We start from the raw sequence: 24,563 nt of genomic DNA on the forward strand, positions 1-24,563 counted from the left end.
AGCCCAGCAGCAAGAACAAAAACACCAAAACAAACAACTTAGGGCTGTATTTGCAAACTAATAATTCAGATCCTAAACTTTCCTTTGAAAAACCTCTGGGAACAGTAATTCAGTAAACTATAAGACCTACAAGGTTTTGTTAAAATGGAGTCCAATGCTCTCATTTATTTGAGTAACTGCATCTCTCCTCTACTTCAACATGTCTACGAAGGCAAAGTCTAAGGATCAAATCAGCTACATACTAACAAATATTCTATAACACACAGAAATTAGACAAGGATTTAATTCTTAAAAAAAAAAAAAAAAACTGGGGCAGAGTGGTGGAGATCAATGGTAATGTGTGATTATCATGTACAAGGCCCTGGGTTCAATCCCTAGAACTGGGGGGAAAAATTTTTTCTAACATACTAAATATAAAATTGCAATCCTCCTGACTCAGGCTCCTAAATCACTGAGATTACAAGAGTGTTTGTTTTTATTATTAAAATCTTCCAATAGGGCACTGCAGGATACTTCAAATGGCACTGTACAGAACCCCAAGTCCAAAATCCAAGTACCACCAACCATAATGCATCTTCACACAGCCTTGGCCTGACTCTTAAGAATAGACAGAACTTACAAAAGGACACAGAATTTTGGGCCACGCATCACAAATCAGAACTGTAAACAAGTAACACATTCTGAAGACAAACACACCCAGAAACAGAAAAACTCCAACTATTACACAAACTGTTTTTCTACTAATGTATAGACCACTAAAGCATATTTTAGTATATGCCAACACGCGTGGTTAACTCTAGATGGAGAAGTTAAAAGTAGTGTTTATTTTATTTTTCTTATTCATAATTTCTAAATTAGAGACAGTATAGTAAATATAGTCATACCTGATAATAAGATTGGCTGATCAAATTGCAGCTCAGGGTAGGGATGGAAGTGAGTGATAGAGTACTTGCCTACCATGTATAATGTCCTGGGCTGGGTCCCCAGCACCTAAAATCAAACAAACAAAAAGCTTTGTGTGTGTGTGTGTGTTTCATTTTTTGTTTGTTTGTTTCTTTTAACAGTCATTTAACCTCCCTGAACCTTAGCTTCCTCATCCATAAAATATGACTACTGATAGTATGTACATTAGGCTTACCCTGAGGATTAATTAAAAGATTTACCATGTGAACCAGGCATGGTGGCACACACCTATAATCTCAGCTTATTGGGAGGCTGAGACAGAAGGATCACAATGTCTAGGTCAACCTCTACAATTTAGCCAGACCTTGTCTCAAAATATAAAAAAGGGAAGGGGATGTGTCTCAGTGGTTAATCAGAATCAAATCAGCTACATACTAACATATATTCTATAATACACACCTGTGGGTTCAATCCCCAACACCAAAAATAAAAATAAATTCACTCATCTGGAATCCTCATAAATCAGTCAGTCAGCAGTAGATTCAAAATTCAAACAGTCTGGTTCCAGAGTCTAAATACATACTTATCTTACTACAGAAAGATAAAAATCTCCAACTGTCTCTCTCAATATTTCATGTACAAGGCCCACATGTATGAGGGCCTCAATCATGTTCCAATGTATCAACTGAAAGGTGGCTTTCTATTTTTGATGTTCATTTCCTCAGAGGAGGTCAAGACCACTATCCAATGCTGTGGTACACACCAGTAATCCCAAAGATTCAGGAGCAAGTTAGTAACTGAGCCATGTAGTAAAACCCTGGTTGAAAATTAAAAAATTTAAAAAGCTGTGGATGTGGTTCAGTGTAGAGCATCACAGGGCTCAATCCCTAGTACAGTAATAAAAAATAAATAAAAGTAGACTGCTAAACAATAAATAAAGGAATGATGCTGAGGAAAAATGAAAATCATTCTTTCACTCTCTCCTTTCTAACAATACATTTACATAGCTTTTAAGAGACAAAAAGGACTTCAGTCCTCTGACACGAAATAACTCTGAAATCAATGAAGTACAAGAATATATACATCATAAAATTCAGCTACTCTGTATTCACTCCTTCAAAAAAAATAAGAAAAATTACCTATCAGGCTATAGAGACAGATGCCATAGTAAATATACTTTTGTCTGGCACCTGGAATAAGCCATTCATTTCAAAAAATAAAATCAGCCAAAAATGTAATTGCAGAGTCTATCAAATCTGTGTATATCTTTTTGTCAAACATGAAACACAGAGTATAGATCAGAGGTAGAGTGCTTCCCTGGCCTCAGGGTAAAGCCCCGAGAATCTGTCCCCAACACCACAAACACACACACACACACACACACACACACACGTTATATAAACATGAAAAACATAAGTACACTATGAACAGAAAAAAGGAAGTTTTCAGCAATACTCTCATGCCATCTTTTTCCCACCCACATGAAAGACGCATGTGGCTAGTGACTCTTGCAATTTCAGAGTTGGACCCAAATAAGGATTCTCTTTAACTACCCTCAGTTTATCTGCCTGTGAATTCTACCCAAAATAGTCCCCACAAACTCCTTATGAATGTTAAAAACATGTTCTACCAACAAGCAAGACCCCCCCCCCAATTCTTTACGACTCTTGCTCTTATGCTATCCTACACCTATAAAGAACCAAGAACAACAGGATACAGTGGGGCACTCTTGTAATCCAAGTGACTCAGGAGGCTAAGGCAGAAGGATCACAAGTTCAAGGTCAACCTCAGCAACTTAATGAGCAAGACCCTATCTCAGAATATTTATTTAAAAAAAAAAAAAGGCTTGATGAAAAAGCACCCCTGGGTTCAAACCCAGTACCAAAAATAAATAAATAAAAATAGAAGTGAGAACCTATTCTTCCTTCCTTGAATATGAGCTGAACTTTTATCTTGCTTTGACTACAGAATGCAGCAAAGGAATGATATGCTAAAGAAATGCAGGATGCCCTGGAGAGAAAAACCAGAGAGAAAGGTCCTGGATATTAAGACACCACAGGGAAAGAGGGAGGCCACAAGGAAGACTGTCAAGGTCTGACACAAATGGACCTACTAGCCCAGCCCAATCACCAGCTGAAAAGCAAACAAATGAATGATCCTCAACTGATGCCATATAGGACAGAAAAACCATCCAGACCAGCCCTATCTGAATCCTAATCCACAGAATTCTGAAAAATAATCATCGCTATTGTTTTTGGCCACAAATTTTGAGGTAATTTGTGTACGGCAACATAGAACTAAAACATCACCTAATATCCAGTGCTGACAAATTATTAAGAATTTTCTACAGAAAATCTATTATCATGTGCATGAGGTAGCTCATACCTATAATCCCACCTGCTCAAGAGGGTAAGGCAAGAATACCACAAGTTTGAGCCTCAGCAACTTGGAGAGACCCTTTCTCAAAATTTAGAAAAATAAAACAAAAAGGACTGGGGATATAGCACAGTGATAGAATGCCCCCTGGATTTAATCCTTAGTACCATTAAAAAGAAAAAAGAAAGAAAAAACCTCTCAATGTTCTGAAATGTATCAAAAATATAAAAATTAAATAAATTTAGGTAACCACAGGTATCTCAAAATTATTTTTGATTTTGTCACATTTGAAATCCCTTGTTAAAACTCTTTCTTTCTTACTAAACTGCAAACTCTACGAGGACAAAACAATTTCTGCAGTAGTCCCAATACCTAACATAGTGCCTAGCATAGAACAGACTGAATATGTGTATATATTTATATTCAAAGTTATGGGGGGGCAGAGGAGAGAGAAACCAGAAATTCTCAAAAACAGCAACACTGAGGAAAAAATGTGGTCAGCTATGGGATGATACAAATGGATTCAAGGTCATAAATTCAGTTTCTACCAAATACCTTTAAAAAAGAGAAAAATCTGTACCATTACCAACTTATTCTCTACCATCATTATACACCTGTTAGACTTTGTCATTAATCACATGAGAGCCAGGCAACAGAGTATAAAAGAATAAATCCATCAACTCCCATTACCATGGGAAGGAAACATTAAATATATATATTTAACACTCACACACACACATACACATACAGACCTCAAAGATGGACAGGTACTTTGGTGCACTCAAGTAACCTTAGTAACTCAGAAGGCTGAGGCAAGAGGGTTGCAAGTTCAAGGCCAGACTCAGCAACTTGGTGAGGCCCTAAGCAACACAGCAAGACCCTATCTCAAAAAATAAAAAAAGGCTAGGGATGTGGATCAATGGTTAACTGCCTCTAAGTTCAAATCTCGGGTACAAAAAGAGAAAAAGAGATGGCAGCAACACTTTTAATATCCTTGTATTTGAAACACAGTATATTTAGAAAAGAGAGGCAATAGATAGTCTGAGAACACAAACTTGAGAATGTTTGATATAAACTTGAAGGCTGGGGTTGTGGCTCAGTGGTAGAGCGCTCGTCTAGCACATGCGAGGCCCCTGGGTTCAATCCTCAGCACCACATAAAAAATAAATAAATAAAGGTATTGCGTCCAACTATAACAAAAAAATAAATATTTTTTAAAAAATTTCAAACCTGAGAATGCTAGATATAAAAATTTCATCCTAATTTATTCCCTGAAAAAGTTGATCCTGCAGTGGGCAAAGTAGGGGGGGGTAGGTCAATACAACACCAATGTGATTTAATGGGTAAAGATAAGATTAAGAGGTAAGAAGCCTTGATGGTTGATTTTTATTGGGGGGGGGGGGGTTCCAGGGATTGAACTCAGGGGCACACAACCACTGAGCCACATCTCAGTGGTCTCAATGAATTGCTTAGCACCTAGCCATTGCTGAGGCTGGTTTTGAACTTGCAGTCCTCCCACCCCACCCTCCCAAGTCACTAGGATTATTAGAAGTGTGCATCCCCACTTGTGAGTATGAAGTTCTTAAGAAAGTCTCAAGTTTGGGTCTTATGGTTTTCTATTTTTCTTATGGTTTCCAGTTTTAATCACACTTTGTTTTGAGCATAAGCTTTTCTGTGTTTCTTGCATTAGGCGGCATCATTGTGAGTTACTTTAGGAAGCTCTAGTAACCAATCTAGCTGAAAACCTGGTGCTTCACCCCCCCACCCCTCCAGTCAAAGCTGCCTGGCATGGTGGCAACTCTTATAATCCCAGCAACTCAGGAGGCTGAGGCAAAAAGATGCCATGTTCAAGGCCATCCTCTGCAACTTAGTAAAATCCTAACTCAAAATTTAAAAAAAAAAAAAATTTAAGTGGACTGGATGTTTTTTAGATATATTTTTTATAACTTTATTTACTTATTTGTTTATTTATTTATTTAATGTGATGCTGAGGAGCAAACCCAGTACCTCACCCATGCTATGTGAGTGCTCTACCACTGAGCCCCAGCACCTCAAAATTTAAAAAAAAAAAATTTAAAGGGGGCTGAGGATATAGCTCAGTGGGTAGAGTGCTTGCCTCCTATGCACAAGGCCTTGGGTTCAATACCCAGCACCACAAAAACAAAACAACAACAACAACAACAAAAATTTTTAAAGAATTTTAAAAGGACTAGGGATGTTGCTCAGTGGTAAAGCACCCCTGGGCTCCATTTTCAACACAAAAAGAAAAGAAAGAAACTAAAGCCCCGTGCCCCATTATAAACAGTTAATAGAACCTGGATCTCAAGTAACAACATTTATGTTCAGAATTACAAACACTCCAATGTAACTGTTCTGCATCCAAAAACTCACACTAACAGGTAATGCTGAACCAATTACCTGGTAGAGAAGTTGCCAACCTAAACACACCAAAATGATAAACAAGCAACGTAACCTATTTCTGTTCTCAAATTCACCTTCTCCCCCAGTGATTTTTATATACAAACTCATTATAAGGCAGACATCTGTAGGAATATCACAAATAGGCTAACAACTTCATAAAACACTTTGTAGATACATAATAATTCTAATTGCTGTTATTAGAATAAAGCTGGGGGTGGGGGGTGAAGCACCAGGATTTCAGCTAGACTGCTTACTAGAGCTTCCTAAAGTAACTCACAGTGATGCCACCTAATGCCTGAAACACAGAAAAGCTTATGCTCAAAACAAAGTGTGATCAAAACTCTAAATAGAAAACCATAAGACCCAAACTTGAGACTGACGATTTTCTTTACTCCCACTTACCTCAGAATGAAAAAGAAAAAAGAAATGAAGTTTCATCTGGAAATTATTCTGGGGAAAACAGTGCAATGAAAACACAAATCTCCTAAAAACTCAAGGAAGAACAAAGAGGAAGTCAGTGAACCAAGAAGAAATTAAAGCAAACTTTTTGGCCTGTAGCTATCTATAAAGAATCAATAAGACCAGGAAGTCTATCCTTAAGAAATCAAAAATAGCAAGAGATTTTTCTATTTGCAAGCAAAGAAAAAATAGTAGCTTTTGATGGAAGAATTTCACAGCGATATAAACAGCTTAACCCCAGAAATGGGGACTGAAACCAGCTGCCTCAGACAAACAGGCCTAACGACTTTGGCAACAACATATTCTCATCTACCAACAATACTAGGAGGCTGAAGTAGAGCTAATTTCAAATCATGAAGGATCATACCTTTCTGTCTTCTGCATAATTTTTGGCAAAGAGTATCTCTTCCCTGGAGCACCACATTGCCCCCAGTTCTTCTTAGAAATCCCTGGAGCTACAGCAACAATGTTATAAAAAGCTTGACACCAGCAAGCCTGTAATCCCACTGACTCCAGAGGCTGAGTCAGGAGGATCACAAGTTCAAGGCTAGCCTCAGCAACTTGGCCAGACTCTGTCTCAAAAAAATAAAAGAGCCAGGTGTGGTAGCACACACCAGTAATCTCAGGGACTCAGGAGTCTGAGGCAGGAGGATCATAAATTCAAGACCAGCTTCAGCAATTTAGCAAGGCCAAAATCAATTTAGTGGGACCCTGTCTCAAAATTCAAAATGAGCAGGACCTGGTGGCGCATGCCTATAATCCCAGTGGCTGAGGAATGAGGATCCTAAGTTCCAAACCAGCTTCAGCAACGACAAGGCAGTAAGCAACTCAGTGAGACCCTGTCTCTAAATGAAACACAAAATAGGGATGGGGATGTGACTCAATGGTCACATGCCCCTGAGTTCAATCCCTGGCACCCCCCCCAAAAAAAAAAAATTAAAAATGGAAAGGGGTAGGAATGTGGTTCAGTAGTTAAGTTCCCCTGGGTTTAATTCCTGGTACCAAAAATAAATACATAAATAAAATAAAAAGGGCTGGGGATACAATGCTAAAGCTCCCCTGGGTTAGATCCTCAGCACCAACTAAAAAACAACAACAAAAAACTTGACAACATAAACCTAGACTAGGCAGCTCACAAACTTCAGGACAGATGGGATTACTCACTGGCCAAATAAGAAAAACAAAGTTTAGAAGAGGTTAAGAAATCCACCTAGGTTCACTGGATGAGTCAGTAATCAAGGCAGGATTTGAATACAGTTTTGCCTTCAGATCGTCTCAGAGCTCCAGTGTTCAGTGTCTCCAGTCCTAAGAGTCAGCCCAGGTCAGGATCTTGGCTGACTATAACAGGGAAAGGAAAAATTTCCCTCAAGGATTCAGGAAAAGGAGAAGTCAAATTTTTAAATGCAGAATTATGCTAAAAGGTTCACATGCCCCTCTACTCTGCCAATCACATTTCTCAGCCAGTCAAAATAAAACACTGAATTTAAGAACCTAGATTCCATTTCCCCAACTTTCCACATAAGAATACTAAAAAAATAAAAAATAATAAAAACACTCAGGGGCTGGGGTTGTGGCTCAGTGATAGAGCACTTGCCTGACATGTGTGAGGCACTGAGTTCTATCCTCAGCACCACATATAAATAAATTTAAAAAATAAAGGTTCGGGCTGGGGATGTGGCTCAAGTGGTAGCGCACTCGCCTGTCATGTATGGGGCACTGTGTTGGATCCTCAGCACCACAAAAAAGTAAAATAAAGATATTGTGTCCACCTAAAACTAAAAAATAAATATTAAAAAAAAAGGTTCACTAACAACTACATTCATATATGTACGTATATATGTGTGTGTACGAATATATATGTATATATATGTATATATACACACACACACACACACACATTTATTATTTATTAAAAATAAAAAACTCAGGAGGGGAACTATACAAAACACAAGAGTAATGACAGACAGCCAATGGATGTTTACTGAATACATATTATGAACTCAAATTGTTCTGGGCACTGAGGGAATAACAAAATTCCTGCCCTCAGAAGCTTATTGATCTGTAACAATAAATTATAATAAATATTGCTATATTGCTGTATAACAATAAATATTAACAATACTTTCAAATATTTATACATGCTAGGAAGGAAAAAGAAAATACAAAAAAAAAAATCAACCTAGGGTGAGCAGAAAAAGTCTCTCTGACATATCTGAATTGAAACATCCTGTCTCAAGATGAAATTTAAAAAAAGTTTAGCAGTAGATTGCTTGCTGAGCATGTGGAAGCCCCTGGGATTGAACCCAGGTTCAGAGAACCCAAAAGTCCTTTTTAACACCCTCCCTTAGTAACTAGCCAAAGGAACTCAAAATGCTCTGTGATGTTCTAGAGGAGATACACTTGCTGGCTGACAAAGGCCCCACTCAGACTGCAGCCTCAAGGCCACATTCCCACCCCACAAAAACCCTCCCATCCCTTGATCTAAAAGGACAGAGCTTTGAGAGTTAGACCCTTTATTATTTTTTTAATATTTGTTTTAGTTGTAGGTGGACACAATAAATTTTATTTTATTTTTTTAATGTGGTACTGAGAATCGAACCCAGTGCCTCATGCATGCCAGGTAAGCGCTCTACCGCTGAGCCTGAGCCCCAGCCCCAGCCCCCCCTTTACCTACTTTTGACCTGGCCATAAATAAACCTGATTCCTTCCTACCAACATTCCTCTCCCAAATACTGGTACTCATACTGGAGCAGTAGACAACCAGGACATTTGGTTCCAGTGACATTATTATTTTGATGCTAATGAAAAACATAGAAATCAAGGTAAATAAGTTAAGTGCACCAAGAATATAGAGAATGAACACTCCAAAAAGGAACTATTTTTTGCCTTTAATTTAATTATTTTAATTGGAAAAAGTAACACCTACCACATGACCCAACAATTGCACTCATAAGATTCATCTCAGAAAAATGAAAACTAATGTTCACACAAAAACTTAGATACAATGCTGGTGCATCCCCATAATCCTGGTGACTCAGAGATTTAGGCAGGAGGATTGCAAATTCCAGACCAGCTTCAACAACTTAGACCCTGTCTCAAAAAATTATCAATGGCTGGGGATATAGCTCAGTGATAAAGCACCCCTGGATTCCATCTCCCAAAACAAACAAACAAAACCTCAAAATAGAATCACAATAAACACATATTACCCTGTTGCCTACTTTTTTTATTTATTTTTTCTTCCTTTATTGGTACTGGGAATTGAGCCCAGGAGGGCTTTAACACTGAGCTACATCCTCAGCCCTTTTTATTATTTATTTTGACACAGAGACTTATGTTGCTAAGGGTGGCCTGGAACTTTTGATCCTCCTGCCTCAGCCTCCAGAGCCACTGGGATCACATGTGTGTGCCCCTGTGCTCAGCTCCTTTTTCACTAATTATAACTAAATCATAGCTTCAAAAAAATTTTTTTAACCTTTTCTAAGCACCAGACAAGAGGCTAGTACAGGATTCTTCAGGCTGGAGCAAACCTAGCAAATGTTTACCAAGCTGATGTAGGACAGCTGAGTCAGTCAGAAAAAGACAGTGTGTGCAACATGGAAGTAGCACTGTAAAGAGATCTGCAAAAATGGAAAGTCTCCCGAAGGAGCCTTTCCCCACTCTATGCCATAGAACTAGCCTGTAGAACCACAAAGGAATTAATCTTAAATGATTTCAGCATTAAATTACAAGCGGGGGCTGGAGATGTAGCAGTTTCATGGTAGAGCGCTTTCGTAACATATGCAGGACCCTTGCCAAAAAAAAAAAAAAAAAAATCCTAAGAGGGCACTTTACCCCAGATTTTTTTTATTTTGAGACAGGGTCTCACTAACTTGTGGAGGCTTACCTCAAACTTGGGATTCTCCTGCTGTAGCCTTTGGCATCTTTGAGATTACAGGTAGTGTTACCCTTATGGAAGTACAATATTATAGTTAAAAATCAATCTATAGGGCTAGGGTTGTGGCTCAGTAGTAGAGCACTCACATAGCACAGGCGAGGCCCTGGGTTTGATCCCCAACACCACATAAAAATAAACAAAGATATTGTGTCCAACTACAACTAAAAAATAAATATTAAAAAAAAAATCAATCTATCCTCCCAAAAGCAAATCTCTCACATTAGTTTCCTTACAATTATTCTAGTTTCAATTCTGCTGATAGTTTAAGTTTATAAATAACAAATTTCCCCTCTTGATTCCAGGGCATGAGGTTCCCAAGATCCTTTTACACAAAACACTGCTCTAGACATACTCAATAAGTATGCACATAGGCCTACCAGTCAAGTCAGCATAAACTCCCTTCCCCAAAAACAATGCTGTAATTTTTTGAAACTCTGGCAACGAAAATTCTTTAACTTTTTTGGTTATATCATGAATATGCTAGAATTAAATGTGACTTAGACATCATTTAAACACAAAATCTTGAAATCACTTGCCTAATAATTACAAGACTAACTAAGGACAGCTCTGAGACAAAAGAAAAAAGAAAAACAGGTCCTTTCCAGGGCTGCTTCTTCTTTTAAGTCCAATAAAAATGAAATTCAAGTTTTCTCATTCATCAATAAAAGCTGCATCCATGGGGGGAAAAAAAAAAAATTCATTCCCTCTATGGTGGCTCAAGTCTGTAGTCCCAAATCAAGAGATTCAGTCAGGAGGACAGGAAGTTTGAGGCCAGCCTCTGTGAGTTTAGCATACCCTGTCTCAAAATAAAAAACTGAAAAGGGCTGGGGAAGTAGCTGAGTCACAAAGCACCCCTGGGTTCCCAGTATTTGAAAAAATAAAAATAAAAATAGCAATTTAAAGATAATCTGAAGCTGGATACAGTACAACACCCCTGTAACCCCAGCTATTCAGAAGGTAAGCCTTAGCAATTTAGCAAGACCCTCAGCAACTCAGCACAACCCTGTTTCAAAATAAAAGAAATTTAAGGGGCTGGGGTTGTGGTTCAGCAGTAGAGAGCTAGCCTAGCATGTGCAAGGTGCTGGGTTCAATCCTCAGCACCGCATAAAAATAAATTAAAGGTATGTGTTCAACAAAAACTTTAAAAAAAAAAGAAAGAAAAGAAATTTAAGAGAACGGGCAATGTATCTCAGTGGTAGAGCCAGTGGTAGAGCTCCCCTGGGTTCAATCACCAGTACCAAAAAAATTTTAAATGAAGAGACCCAGTGGCATACACTTAAGAACTCAACTAGTTGAGATCCTGAAGCAGGAGGATCACAGGTTGGATCACAGAAAAAGCTGATCAATTTAGCAAGATTCTGTCTCAAATAAATAAAAAGTTAACTATCAATCTGGGCATGGTGGCGCATGCTTGTGGCTCAGGAGGCTGAGACAAGAGGATCACGAGTTCAAAACCAGCCTCAGCAAAAACGAGGTGCTAAGCAACTCAGTGAGACCCTATCTCTAAATAAAATACAAAATAGGGCTAGGGATGTAGCTCAGTGGTTGAATATCCCTGAGTTCAATCTCCAGTATAAAAAAAAAATTAACTATCAAAAAACAAACACATTAGGCACCACCCATAAGGTATATATAGTAGGTAAAGACCTGCATTTTGTTGTTGATATACTGGGGACCGAACCCAGGGACTTGCACATGCTAGAAAAGTACTCTATCTTTGACTTGCCCCCTTTTTTTTAATTGTTTTTTTGTTTGTTTGTTTTGGTACACAATACCTCTATTTTATTTATTTATTTTTATGTGGTGCTGAGGATCCAACCCAGAGCCCTGAACATGCTAGGCGAGCGCTCTATAGCTGAGCCACAACCTCAGCCCCTGACTCGCCCTTTTTTTTTTTTTTAATGCTGAGACAGGGTCTCCCTAGGCTGGTCTTAAACTTGCAATCCTCCTGCCTCTCAGCCTCCCACCAAGAAACCAGGATTACAGGCACACACCACCATGCTCAGCAAGGACTTTCTACTCTTGGTACGTATGGTAGAAGCTTGTAGGCATTTGAAAGGGAATTGTTGATATACCTTTAAAAATTGCCAGCAATAACATTATCAACATTTTACCAATAGCTGGTACCGGAGGTGATTACTCTGAACCAGGAACCTGTTATTTCTGACCCTTACAACCATTCCTGAAAGGTGGGTTTATCACCAGACACAGTAATCCCAACAGCTCAGGAAGCTGAGGTAGAAGAATCACAAGTTCAATATCACCTTGGGAAACTTAGCAAGACAGTGCTTCAAAAGAAAAAAGAAATGGGGTGGAGGATGTAGTTCAGTGGGAACAGGGCCCCTGGGTTCAATCCCCAATACCAAGGGGGAAAAAAAAATTTTAAAGGTGGGTATATCCCCATTATACATTTATTTTTGGCCTCCAAGTTTAGACAAGTATTCCCAGATCACACAGCCACCCCAGGGCTAGGCTAGAATTCAATCTATTCCCATAATACCAAATTTCCTAAGAACAGCACTGAATAGTATGGCCGTGAAATCATGTCACTTCAAACTTTGACTCAATCTGGCCATCTTTTCAAACTCTAAATTGTAATTTAGCCTGGTAGTTACATAATTTAGACAGCTTTTCAATGTTCATATTGTTTATTTTATGATTCCCTAGATTAATGGTCGTCCATGTTTCCTTTTAAAAACAGAAGCAAAATTCTTTTTCCAAATAAAATATTATGTAAAAAAACGCTAAAATATAAAACAGGTCAAAGATGAGATACTCAAAATTTTAAACAGAGTGGGAGATCCAAAGCTTTTCCTTAACTCTCATAGCCATTTCCTTAACCTTCTTGGGTACCTCCAAGGAATAATTTGCAGAAACACTGGGTCAAACAGAAGACTGTGCTTTCTCCATCTCTATTCTTCCATTCTCTAGTTGTAGTCTAATTTTTGACAATAAAGAATATTTCACTTTTTCTTATCCTTTACAATACAGATATCACTATTTACTTGGTAAGCTTGTGTCAGTACATGGAGAATAAAATCTTATACATAGTAAGTATTCAAAAATTATTCCCCACCATGGTAGAACTGTAATCTCACCTACTCCAGAGATTGGGGCAGGAAAATAACAAGTTAAAGGCCAGTCTGGGCAACTTAGCAAGACCACCTCAAAATTAAAAATAAGAACATTTTTTTAAAAGGGCTGGGGATGCTAGGCATGGGAGCCCACACTTGTAATCATAGTGACTCAGAAGACTGAGACAAGAGGATAACAAGTTCAAAACCAGCCTCAGCAACTTCAGGCCCTACGTAATTTAGCAAGACACTGTCTCAAAACAAAAAACAAAAAGGGCTGGGGATGCAGCACAGTGATAAGTCACCCTGGGTTCAATGCTCCATCCCATGACCTAATAACCTCCCAAAGGCCACACGTCCTAATACCACCACCTTCTGGGCCAGGATATCAACATGAATTCTGACCCAACAACGTAAACATTCAGACCATAGCACCCTCCCAGGTCACCCACCCACAGACCCCAAAGCATGATTTTGATAACAGACAAGAGTTGTTCTATGAAATACCTTACTATAGGTATTAAGTGTGAGGTAGATAAGTTATGTTATTCTGAGTACCCTAACACTGGCATTTCCTGAACTGAGTATTTAAACAGGCGATTTAATTCTGTATTTAAAAAGTATTTTTATGTTCACGTTCTATAACAGAAACTAATGTTCATTTGCCTATCGTCTGGGCCTTTCTTTCACTAAAGAGCACAAATCAAAAACACATCTATGGGGCTGGGGATGTGGCTCAAGCGGTAGCGCGCTCGCCTGGCATGCGTGCAGCCCGGGTTCGATCCTCAGCACCACATACAAAGATGTTGTGTCCGCCGAAAACTAAAATAAATAAATAAATAAATATTTAAAAAAAAAAAAAAAAAAAAAAAAAAACACATCTATATTATTTGCACCTTCACCTAAGCAATTTTAAACTGGCATTTGTCTAAACTAGTCATAAAGAATCCATTACTGGACAGGATGCAGCAACACCTGTAATCCCAGATACTTGAGAGGATGAGGCAAAAGGATTGCAAAATTTGAGGTCAGCCTAGATGATTTAGTGAGAGCCTGTCTCAATATTTAAAAATAAATAAATAAATAAAGAGGGCTGAGGGTAGAGCACTTGCTTAGCAGGGACAAAGCCCTGGGTTCAATCCCTATTCCACAAAAATTAAAAATATAAAGAATCTGGGCTGGGGATGTGGCTCAAGCGGTAGCGCACTCGCCTGGCATGCGTGCGGCCCGGGTTCGATCCTCGGCACATACAAACATACAAACAAAGATGTTGTGTCCGCCAAAAACTAAAAAATAAATATTAAAAAAATTCTCTCTCTTTCTCTCCCTCTCTTTAAAAAAAAAAAAAAAAGAATCTATTTCCTTGGTCTATTACTGCTAATGTGTTACTGTTTCTGCATGTATAATCAGAGACCAAAGCAACTTTTTAGGAAAGATATTCTCTATCCCCATCTAAACTCAGTCAGTAATCAAAGCAAATACTCTATGGAAGATGCAGGCTTTGGCTTTGATTCCTGTGGTTTAGAATAAACAACAACACATCACACAACCAAGAAAAGTCTCATTTAAGATTAATAAAAATAAGTCTGGGGTTGTGGCTCAGTTGTAGAGCACTTGCCTAGCATGTGTGAGGCCCTGGGTTCAATTCTCAGCACCGCATATAAATAAATGAATAAAATAAAGGTCCATCAACATCTAAAAAAAAAATATTTAAAAGGAGGGAGGGGCTAGAGATGTGGTTCAGTGATTAAGTGCCCCTGGGTTCAATCATCAGTACCAAAATATAAATATAAAATAAAATTCCAGGGATGTTGTTTTGGTTAACCGTCAATTACGTCCTGGGGCTACCAGCGACCTTAGTCATCTTTGTCATCTCCATCACTTCTAAACAAGCTCACACCTACATCATACCAAAAAGATGGTTACTAAGTCTTTAGGGAAGATATATCATAATCACCCTTGGTAACATTCCAGTATCTTGTAGTCAGAAAGTTCTTTTTTTTTTTTTTTAATTTATTTTTATGTGGTGCTGAGGATCGAACCCAGGGCTTTGCACATGTGAGGCGAGCGCTCTACCCTGAGCCACAACCCCAGCCCCAGGCATGCAATCTATATTCCTTCTGTTGCAATTAAAATATATTCCCTCTTGTCCTGTTCTTTGTAGAAGAACATCTGCTTAACACCACCTGAACAATACCCTTTCAAGAGATTATAAAATATAGGAAGCCCATTTCAAACAGCTTCATATAAATGCAACATGGCTTTATATGGGTCACCTTAAACAAAGAACATGATTAAGAGTTTAAATTCCTAATTCCATCACTGGCTTACTCTGAAGATGATAGGAAGTTAAAACCATGCAGATGCAATGCTTCAATTATCCCATCAGTAAAATGCAAATAATAAAATCCAATGTTAGAACTTAGTTCCTTAAAAAGTTAAAAAATGAGATTCTGAGTCCCAGTCTAAGTTCACCCAACAATTCTCAAATCACACACTCTATGGAAGCTGCAGATATTAGCTTTGATCTCCAATTTAGGAAGAATCTTAGCAATAACATCAGTAACATATATTACCATAGAACTTTGTAGTTCCACTCCAATATATACCCAAAATAATTGAATATAAGTCCATGTACATGCATGTTCAGAACAACATAACTTATAAGAGATGTGAAAAAAATCCAAATGTCCATTAACAGGTATGTGGATAAACAAATTATGACATATACACTAAATGGAATATTATTCAGCCATCAAAAGTAACAAAATACTAATATATACTCCAATGTGGATAAATACACCTCCAAAACATTATGCTAAGTCAAAGTTCCAAACACAAATATCATAATATTATGATTTCACATATAAGAAATATCCAGAACAGGTAAATCCACAGAGACAAAATGAAGGCTGGTAATTGTCAGGGACTAGTGGAAGAGGGCAATAAAGAGAAACTGCTCTATTTCAAAGGTTTTTACTTTGCAGTGATGGAAATGTCTTCAAACAATAGGGAGTGACTGTAAAACATTTAGAATTAAACAAATGCCCCTGAATGGTTCACTTTAAAATGGTTAATTTTGTGTGAAGTATTATTAATAGCACCTCAATATGCTATTTAAAAAAAAATACTAGGGAGGTGAGGCTGTAGCTCAGTGGTAGAGTGCTTACCTAGCATGTGTGAAGCACTGGGATGGATTTTCAGCACCACATAAAAATAAATAAATAAAATAAGGGTATTTTTAAAAATGCTAGAACTAATGGGGTTTATATCCACAAAATGCTTAGCACTCCACAGGAAAGTTTTATAAAATTTTAGAAGCTAGGCATTGTGGTGAACAACTATAATCCCGCCTACTCAGGAGGATTAGAAGTTTGAGGTAAGGGCTGAGTTGTGGCTCAGCAGTAGAGCGCTTGCCTACCACATGCGAGGTGCTGGGTTCAATCCTCAGCACCACATAAAAATAAAAACAAGTAAAAATAAAGGTATTGTGTCCAACGACAACTAAAAAAAATATTTAAAAAAAAAGTTTGAGGTAAGCTTCAGAATTTTAGCAAAGCTCTAAGTAACTTACTGAGATCCTGTTTCAAAAAATTTTGTTTTTAATTAACCTTTAATTTATTTATTCGTTTTGTGTGATGCTGAGGATCGAACCCAGGCCTCACCTGTCCTAGGAAAATGCTCTAAAACTGAGGCCCCAACCCCTACCATGTCTCAAAATTATTAAAAAAGTTTTTTAAAAAGGGATATTGGGAATGTTGTTCAATGGTTAAGCAGCCCTGAGTTCAATCCCAAGTGCCAAAAAAAATTTTTTTTTTTAGATAGGACTGAAGACCAAATGTTTAATATTATCTTAATAAAGCCAATCAGAAAAAATAAATAAATAAAAATAAAGCTAATCAGACTCTAAGCAATAAATGGAAAACAAAATAGAACCAAACATAAAGCTGGGTGCAGTGGCGCACAACTGTAATCCCAGCAACTCAGGGTCTGAGACAGGAGGATTTCAAATTCAAGGTCAGCTTCAATAATGTAACAAAGCCCTGTCTCAAAATAAAAAATAAAAAGGGCTGGGATATAGTGCAGCAGTAAAATGCTCATGGGTACAATCCTTAGCCCCCCCCCAAAATATAAGGAAATAAAATAAAATATAGAGCATTGTCACAGTTATATAGTTTATTAAATGGAATAAGGAGCTAATAAATGAGTGAATGAATAAAGAGGTTAACTAAGGACCTCAGCTAATTAAATACACCAACAATGACCACAGAAAAGCAATAAGAAATAATAAAGACACGGACGGAAAAATAAAAGCCAATAAACCAAGATACAAAGATTTTTTCAGTAGGGAAGTGAAAAAAGAAAAACTGATGATAGCAAAGTTTAAAAGCATGCTAGGCTGTGCATGCCAGTAATCCCAGCAACTCGGAAGACCAAAGCAGGAGGACTGCAAGCTTGAGACCAGCATGAGCAATTTAGAGAAACCCTTTATCAAAATAAAACATGCTGGGCATGGTGGAGCATACCTTTAATCCCAATGGCTTGGGAGGCTGAGGCAGGAGGATCATAGGTTCAAAGCCAGCCTCAGCAAAAGCAAGGTGCTAAGCAACTCAGTGAGACCCTGTCTCTAAATAAAATACAAAATAGGGCTGGCAATGTGGCTCAGTGGTTGAGTGCCCCCGAGTTCAATCCCGGATACCTAAATAAATAAACAAACAAACAAACATAAGAAAGGACTGGGGATGTAGTTCAGTGGCATAGAGTACAGCACCCCTGGGTTATATTCTTAGTACCCTGAAGGTCCTTAGTTAACCTTAAAAAAAAGTCGGTGCCATTGTACCCCATGTTCAGGGAGCACTTCCTTTTTTTGGGTGGGGGGGGTTCTGGGGATTGAACACAGAGACACATTAACACTGAGCCGTATGATAGCCCTTTTTATTTTTTATTTTGAGACAGGGTCTCATTAATTTGCTTAGAGCCTCTAAGTTGTTAAAGCTGGCCTCAAATTTGTGACCCTTCTGCCTCAGCGCCTCAGACTCCCTGGTCTGGGATTACAGGTGTGTGCCACCACGATCGGCAATCACTTCCTTCTTAAGAGAAACATACACCTGTTTCTGTAACACAATCTCTCAGATTGTTCTCTTAAATTCCTCTCTTAAATTCCTTAGAACTTGTTCTGGGGCACTCTCCTCATCCTACTATATGAGACATGCATTTTCTTTAGTTGTAAATACCATCTATATACCAAAACCACCCAGACTTCTCTCCAGCGCAACTTCCGAGCATCAGCCAAAAGACTGCTTCCTTGAAGTCTCCACTTGTATTGAGGTATTCATTCCACTCCCCAACTCTAATCAAAATCTGCTATTCCTCCAATGGTTTCCATCTCAGAAATAGCACTGTCGTCTATCCAGATGCTCATGCTAGAAATATGGAATCATACTTTGACACTACCCTCCTCCCACATGACCAATCAATCATTAAGTCTGTCCTAATTCTAAAATATCTACTGAATCTTGTCTCTCTCTCCATCTTGCTGGCCTACAACCTAATCCAGACTATCATTATCTTTTGCCTGGACAACTGAAATGCATACTAACTATACTTCCCCCATTTCTTCTCTTTCTAAAACACTCCCCACAATGAAGTCAGGGTAATTTTTTTTGTGTGTAGGGGAGTTGTTTATTTATATTTTTATGTGATGCTGAGGATCAAACCCAGTGCCTCCTCTTCCGGGGACTGGGTTTAGAGGCACTCAGAATGGTTCAGCGTTTGACATACCGTCGTAGGCTTTCCTACAACACAGCCTCTAACAAAACCAGGCTGTCTCGAACCCCTGGTAATAGAATTGTTTATCTTTATACAAAGAAGGTTGGGAAAGCACCAAAATCTGCATGTGGTGTGTGCCCAGGCAGACTTAGAGGGGTTCGTGCTGTGAGACCTAAAGTTCTTATGAGATTGTCTAAAACAAAAAAACATGTCAGCAGGGCCTATGGTGGTTCCATGTGTGCTAAATGTGTTCGTGATAGGATCAAGCGTGCTTTCCTTATTGAGGAACAGAAAATCGTTGTGAAAGTGTTGAAGGCACAAGCACAGAGTCAGAAAGCTAAATAAAAAAAAATGAAGCTTTGAATAATAAAAAGTCAAAAGGCAAAAAAAAAAAAAAAAACCCAGTGCCTCATGCATGCTAGGCAAACACTCTGCCACTGAGCTACAGTCCCAGCCCCCAGAGTAATGTTTTAAAAGCATAAATTAGCCTGGGAATGGAGGCATATACCTGTAATTCAGCTAACTACTTGGAAGCCTGAGGAAGGAGGAATACTTGACCCCAAGAGTTCAAGGCTAGCCTGGGCAATCTAGCAAGACCCCCATCTCAAAATAAATTTTTTCTTTTTAAATACTGGGGATCTGGGCTGGGAATGTGGCTCAAGCGGTAGCGCATTCGCCTGGCATGCGTGCGGCCCGGGTTCGATCCTCAGCACCACATACAAACAAAGATGTTGTGTCCGCCGAAAACAAAAAACTACATATTAAAAAAAAATTCTCTCTCTCTCTCTCTCTGTGTGTCTCTCGCTCTTTAAAAAAAAAATTAAAAATTAAAATAAATAAATAAACACTGGGGATCTAACCCAGAGGCCACTGAACTACAATCCCATTCCTTTTAATTTGAAGGTCTCACTATGTTGCTGAGGGTCCCCATAATTTATTGAGCTTGTCCTTGAATTTGCAATCTTCCTGTCTCAGCCCCCAGTGTCATTGGGATTTCAGGCATGGGCAACCATGCCCAATTCAAAATTAATTTTTTTGATGTTTTATTTTATTTTTTTTTAAAGAGAGAGAAAGAGAGAAAGAGAGAGAGAGAGAGAGAGAGAGAGAGAGAATTTTAATATTTATTTTTTAGTTCTCGGCAGACACAACATCTTTGTTTGTACGTGGTGCTGAGGATCGAACCCAGGCCGCAGGCATGCCAGGCGAGTGCACTACCGCTTGAGCCACATCCCCAGCCCCTTGATGTTTTATTTTGAGACAGGGTCTCACTGAGTTGCTTAGGGCTTTGATAAATTGCTGAGGCTGGCTCTGAACTCATGATCCTAATGCCTCAGCCTTCCAAATCGTGGGATTACAGGTGTGCGTCACTTTACCGGGCCAAAATTAGAATTTTTAAAAGGGCTGGGTTTTAACTCAGTGGCAGAGAGCTGACCCACTTTGCGTAAGGTTCTGGGTTCAATCCTCAGTATGAGAGGGAAAAAAAAGCATAAATTAAGTCACGACATTCAAAATCTATAAAAACCTGGGTATGGTGGCATATACCCATGACCCTGCTACTCTAGCTGAGGCAGGAAGATTCCACATTTAAGGCCATTCTGGGCAAACCTAGCAAGACGCTATCTAAAAAATAAAATGAATTACGGATCTAACTCAGCTGTAGATCATCCCCGGGTTCAAACCTCAATACTGCAAACAATAAAATAATTAAAAAATAAACCAGGCATGGTGGCACATACCTGTAATCCCAGAATCAGAAAACTGAGGAAAAAGGATCCCAAGTTCAAGTCCAGCCTCAGCACCTTAGCAAGGCATAAGCAACTTTATGAGACCCTGTCTCAAAATTAAAAAAAAAAAATTAAAGGGATTGGGGGTTTAGCTCAGTGGTAAAGCGCACTGGATTCAATTCCCACTCCAATTTAAACAAACAAGCAAACTGGGCATGGTGGCACATGCCTGTAAAAAAATCCCAGTGATTTAGAAGGCTGAGACAGGAAGATCACAAGTTCGAGACCAGCCTCACTAATTTAGTGAGGCCCTCAGCAACTTAGTGAGAACCTGTCTCAAAATTATAAATTAAAAAAGGCTGAGGATATAGCACAGTGGTAAAGCACCCCAAGGTTAAACCCCTAGTACAAAAAAGAAAAAGAAAAAACAAACTTGTGATCCTCCTGTCTCAGCCTCCCAAGTAGCTGGATTAGCCATGCCTTAGCAACTTTGGGACTGAAACAAGAGGATCACAAGTTTGAAGTCAGCTTTGGCAACCTAATGAGACAGTCTCAAAATAAAAAATGAAAAGGACTAGGAATGTAGCTCAGTGGTAAACTGACCCTGGACTCAGTCCTCAATGGGGGAAGGGGGCAGGGGAGCAGCAACTGAGATTACTTGTTTGTGCCACAATGCCCAATTGCTTATTTTTCCAGAATTTTACCCAAGGAGATTTGTTAGCCTTGACTTTTTCCCTAAATATCATGTTTTTCCATTCATTTAGTCAACTTCCAAATCTCTTAAACACCAATCAGTTCAAAAAGATGGCAAAATCAGATGGTTAGCTATTTTATACCTGTTTTGCAAAGAAATGTTCTTCTAATCCTAAAATGACTCTGGCCTGTTTTGCTAAAATATCTTACAAAAATGTGTTATCTATCTTATATTTGGAACTCTGTTTCAGTCACTGTTGTTTTCAGGGCTTCTTACACCAGTAAAGACTCATCCTTCTGGTGGGTACAGTGGCACATGCCTGTCATCCCAGCAACTCACGAGGCTGAGGCTGGAGCATCGCAAGTTCAAGGCCAGCCTCTGCAAGTTAGCAAGACTTGTTTAAAAATAAAAAAAATAAAAAACTCAAACTTTTAATGTAAAGGGCACTAAGGGAAAGGAGGGATAACTATTTTGTTTTACCTTCCTCTTCCCTATTAAAGTTTTCTCAAAAGCACCTATATTTCAATCCAAGTATCAATATTATTTCTTCTTTTGAAGAACGCATCTTTACTTTGTTATACTAATAACAGTAATGATAATAAAAGCTGGCATGGGGCTGGGGTTGTGGCTCCGTGGTAGAGCGTGCTCGCAAAGCATACATGAGGCACTGGGTTTGATCCTCAATACTATATAAAAATAAAATAAAGGTATTGTGTCCACCTACAACTAAAAATATACATCATTTTTAAAAATAAAAAATGAAAAACAGCTGGCATATATAGTGCTATTCTAAAGGTTCTACATGTATTAATTCATTTAATTCTCACAACCGTATGATATTTAACAGCTGAAGAGAAAGACAGGTTAAGTAACTCACAGAAGTTGCAGAGCCAGTAAGTAGTGGTACTGGGATTGGAACCCACCCATACTATTTGGTCCCAGATTCAGTGCTGCTATGCTATTTATTATTCTAGAGTTAGGAAACAGACATTTTTCTGCCCTATTTTCACTGATCAGTAAGACTGAAATAGTCAATTTCACTCCCCAAACCAAACAAGCGTATTAATCCTCTCCAATTCAGCAAAATTAGGGGACATGGTAGTGCACACCTGAAAACCCAGCAATTCAGGAGTCTGAGGAAGAATTGTTACAAGTTTCAGGCCAGCTTCAGAAATTTAGTGTGCCCCTTCTCAAAAAAAAAAAAAAAAAAAAAAAAAAAAAAAATTTTTTTTTTTTTTTTTGATAGTGCTGGAGATTGAACCCAGGGCCCTGTGCATGCAAGCCAAGCCAAGCACTCTACCAACTGAGCTATATTGTATTCCCAGGCCCCTGTCTCAAAATTAAAATTTAAAAAGAATAGGGATATAATTCAGTGGTAAAGCACCCGAAGCTAATGTTGTGGTTCAGTGGTAGAGTGCTTGCCTAGCACCTGTGAGGATTGAGCTTGATCCTCAGCACTACATAATAAATAAAAAATAAGCACCCCTGGATTCATCCCCCCCCAAAAAATTAGATACTTTATTATATCACATAAGCACATACGCACATATAAACATCTAACACAGTAATTTTGGTTCATGATAGAATACATGTTCTATGCTGGGGGCAGTAATAAAGAAATGATTAAAACATAAAATGTTAAACTTGCCTCAGTTCATTCTACAGATAAAAGCACAATTCCAATAAGGAGTAGTAAAAATTGTTCGCAAGACACTTTTTAATTTCTTAAAAGAAAGGTACCAAACAAAATAGTAGGTATCATTTTATATACACTCAACAATGGCCCACACTTTTCCTTCTCTCAATTTCACAATTCTCCTAAGTCAGTCCCCTAAATATAAGGCTCATAAGTACTCCAGCTTATTTATTCCCTGCTGCAGATGCACCTGAAGGCAAATATCTAATATCCAAATATGTTGAACTCAACTTTCAAAGAAATTTAATTTGGAAAAAATTAATAAATGAAAACTAATTAAATTAACATTAAAGTGAAAGTTAAAAACCAGCCAGGTGCAGTGGCGCACATCGGTAATCCCAGCGGCTTAGAAAGCGGAGGCAGGAGGATCACAAATTCAAAGCCAGACTCAGCAACCTCAAGGTACTAAAACAACTCAGTGAGACCCTATAACTAAATGAAATACAAAAAAAAAAAAAAAAGGGGGGCTGGGGATGTGGCTCAGTGGTCGAGTGCCCCTGAGTCCAATCCCCAGTACTCCTCCCACACCCCAAAAGAATAAAAAATTAGTTAAGCATACTGAATATTTATATCATATATATCCTTTAAAATGCTAAATTCAATGTCATCTTATAATAAGGACCAGACAAATACTACATGTACCAATCTTAAATGAAGATTTTCATGTTGATGGCAGCAGAGGAACTTTAATTTACAGAATCATGATGTCATGATTGTAACTTTTCAGGAGGATTATGGATCCATGACTGGAGGCTCCAACCCCCGTGAACACCTAGTACCTGCCTCTTTCCCTTAATCCTCTGTTAGTCCTTATTTGTTGTCTTCAGAGCAGTTGCTTCTGCCTACATATCAGTATTTACCTGATTCCTGGCCAACTATATTCCCTACTAGAATAAACTCCATAAGTGTAATAACACCCATATGTACCTTGTATCCCAGAATCTAATTGAGCCTTCAATAAACATTTCTAGATAAAAAACAAGTCTGAAAACATATCCAAAACAATTCAAGTTAAGGCTGGGACATGGCTCAGTGATACAGCACCTGCCTAGAATGCGTGAGGCCCTAAGTTAAATCTCTAGTACCACCAAAAAAATAATTTTAAAAATTCAGGTCAGCTTACATGAATACATGCATACTCATATTTATTACAGTGCAACTCACAATAGCCAAGTTATAGAACCAGACATGGAACCAGCCTAGATGTCCATCAACAGATGAACAGATAAAGAAAATGTGATAAATACACACAATACAGTTTTTTTTATTTTTTTTATTGTGACACAGGGTCTCTCGTAAGTTGCTTAGAGTTTTGCTAAATTGCTGAAGCTGGCCTCGAACTTGCAATCCTTCTGTATCAGCCTCCTGAGCCACTGGAATTATAGATGTGACCGACCACACCTGTCTACAATGGAGTTTTATTCAGCCATAAAGAATGACATTAATGTTTCTGCAGAAAAATGGATGGAACTTGAGAGCTTTATATTAAGTGAAAAAAGCCAGACTAGAC

General features: G+C 38.4%; 2 protein-coding genes across 10 annotated transcripts in view; one reads left to right on the plus strand and one right to left on the minus strand.

Annotated features, from left to right (window-relative positions):
• The window catches only part of Ambra1 (autophagy and beclin 1 regulator 1), a 189,391-nt gene that overhangs the window by 157,510 nt on the left and 7,318 nt on the right, over nt 1-24,563 (minus strand). The window contains exon 2 of one of the 9 annotated variants that reach the window (XM_046457092.2): nt 885-990. The exons of the other annotated variants lie outside the window; for them this stretch is intronic. The gene's annotated coding sequence lies outside the window, so the exon portion shown is untranslated. The remainder of the gene's footprint in view (nt 1-884; nt 991-24,563) is intronic. 9 annotated transcript variants of the gene reach the window in all.
• Nucleotides 18,902-19,319, plus strand: LOC124101268 (large ribosomal subunit protein eL34). The gene has a single exon (XM_046457145.2). It carries the CDS (start codon nt 18,931-18,933, stop codon nt 19,282-19,284), a length of 354 nt encoding a protein of 117 aa, XP_046313101.1. The 5' UTR covers nt 18,902-18,930; the 3' UTR covers nt 19,285-19,319.

This window comes from Marmota monax, unplaced genomic scaffold, assembly GCF_021218885.2.
Source record: "Marmota monax isolate L192 unplaced genomic scaffold, Marmota_monax_Labrador192_F-V1.1 WCK01_AAM20220418_F8-fsc00047, whole genome shotgun sequence".
Taxonomy (NCBI): domain Eukaryota; kingdom Metazoa; phylum Chordata; class Mammalia; order Rodentia; family Sciuridae; genus Marmota; species Marmota monax.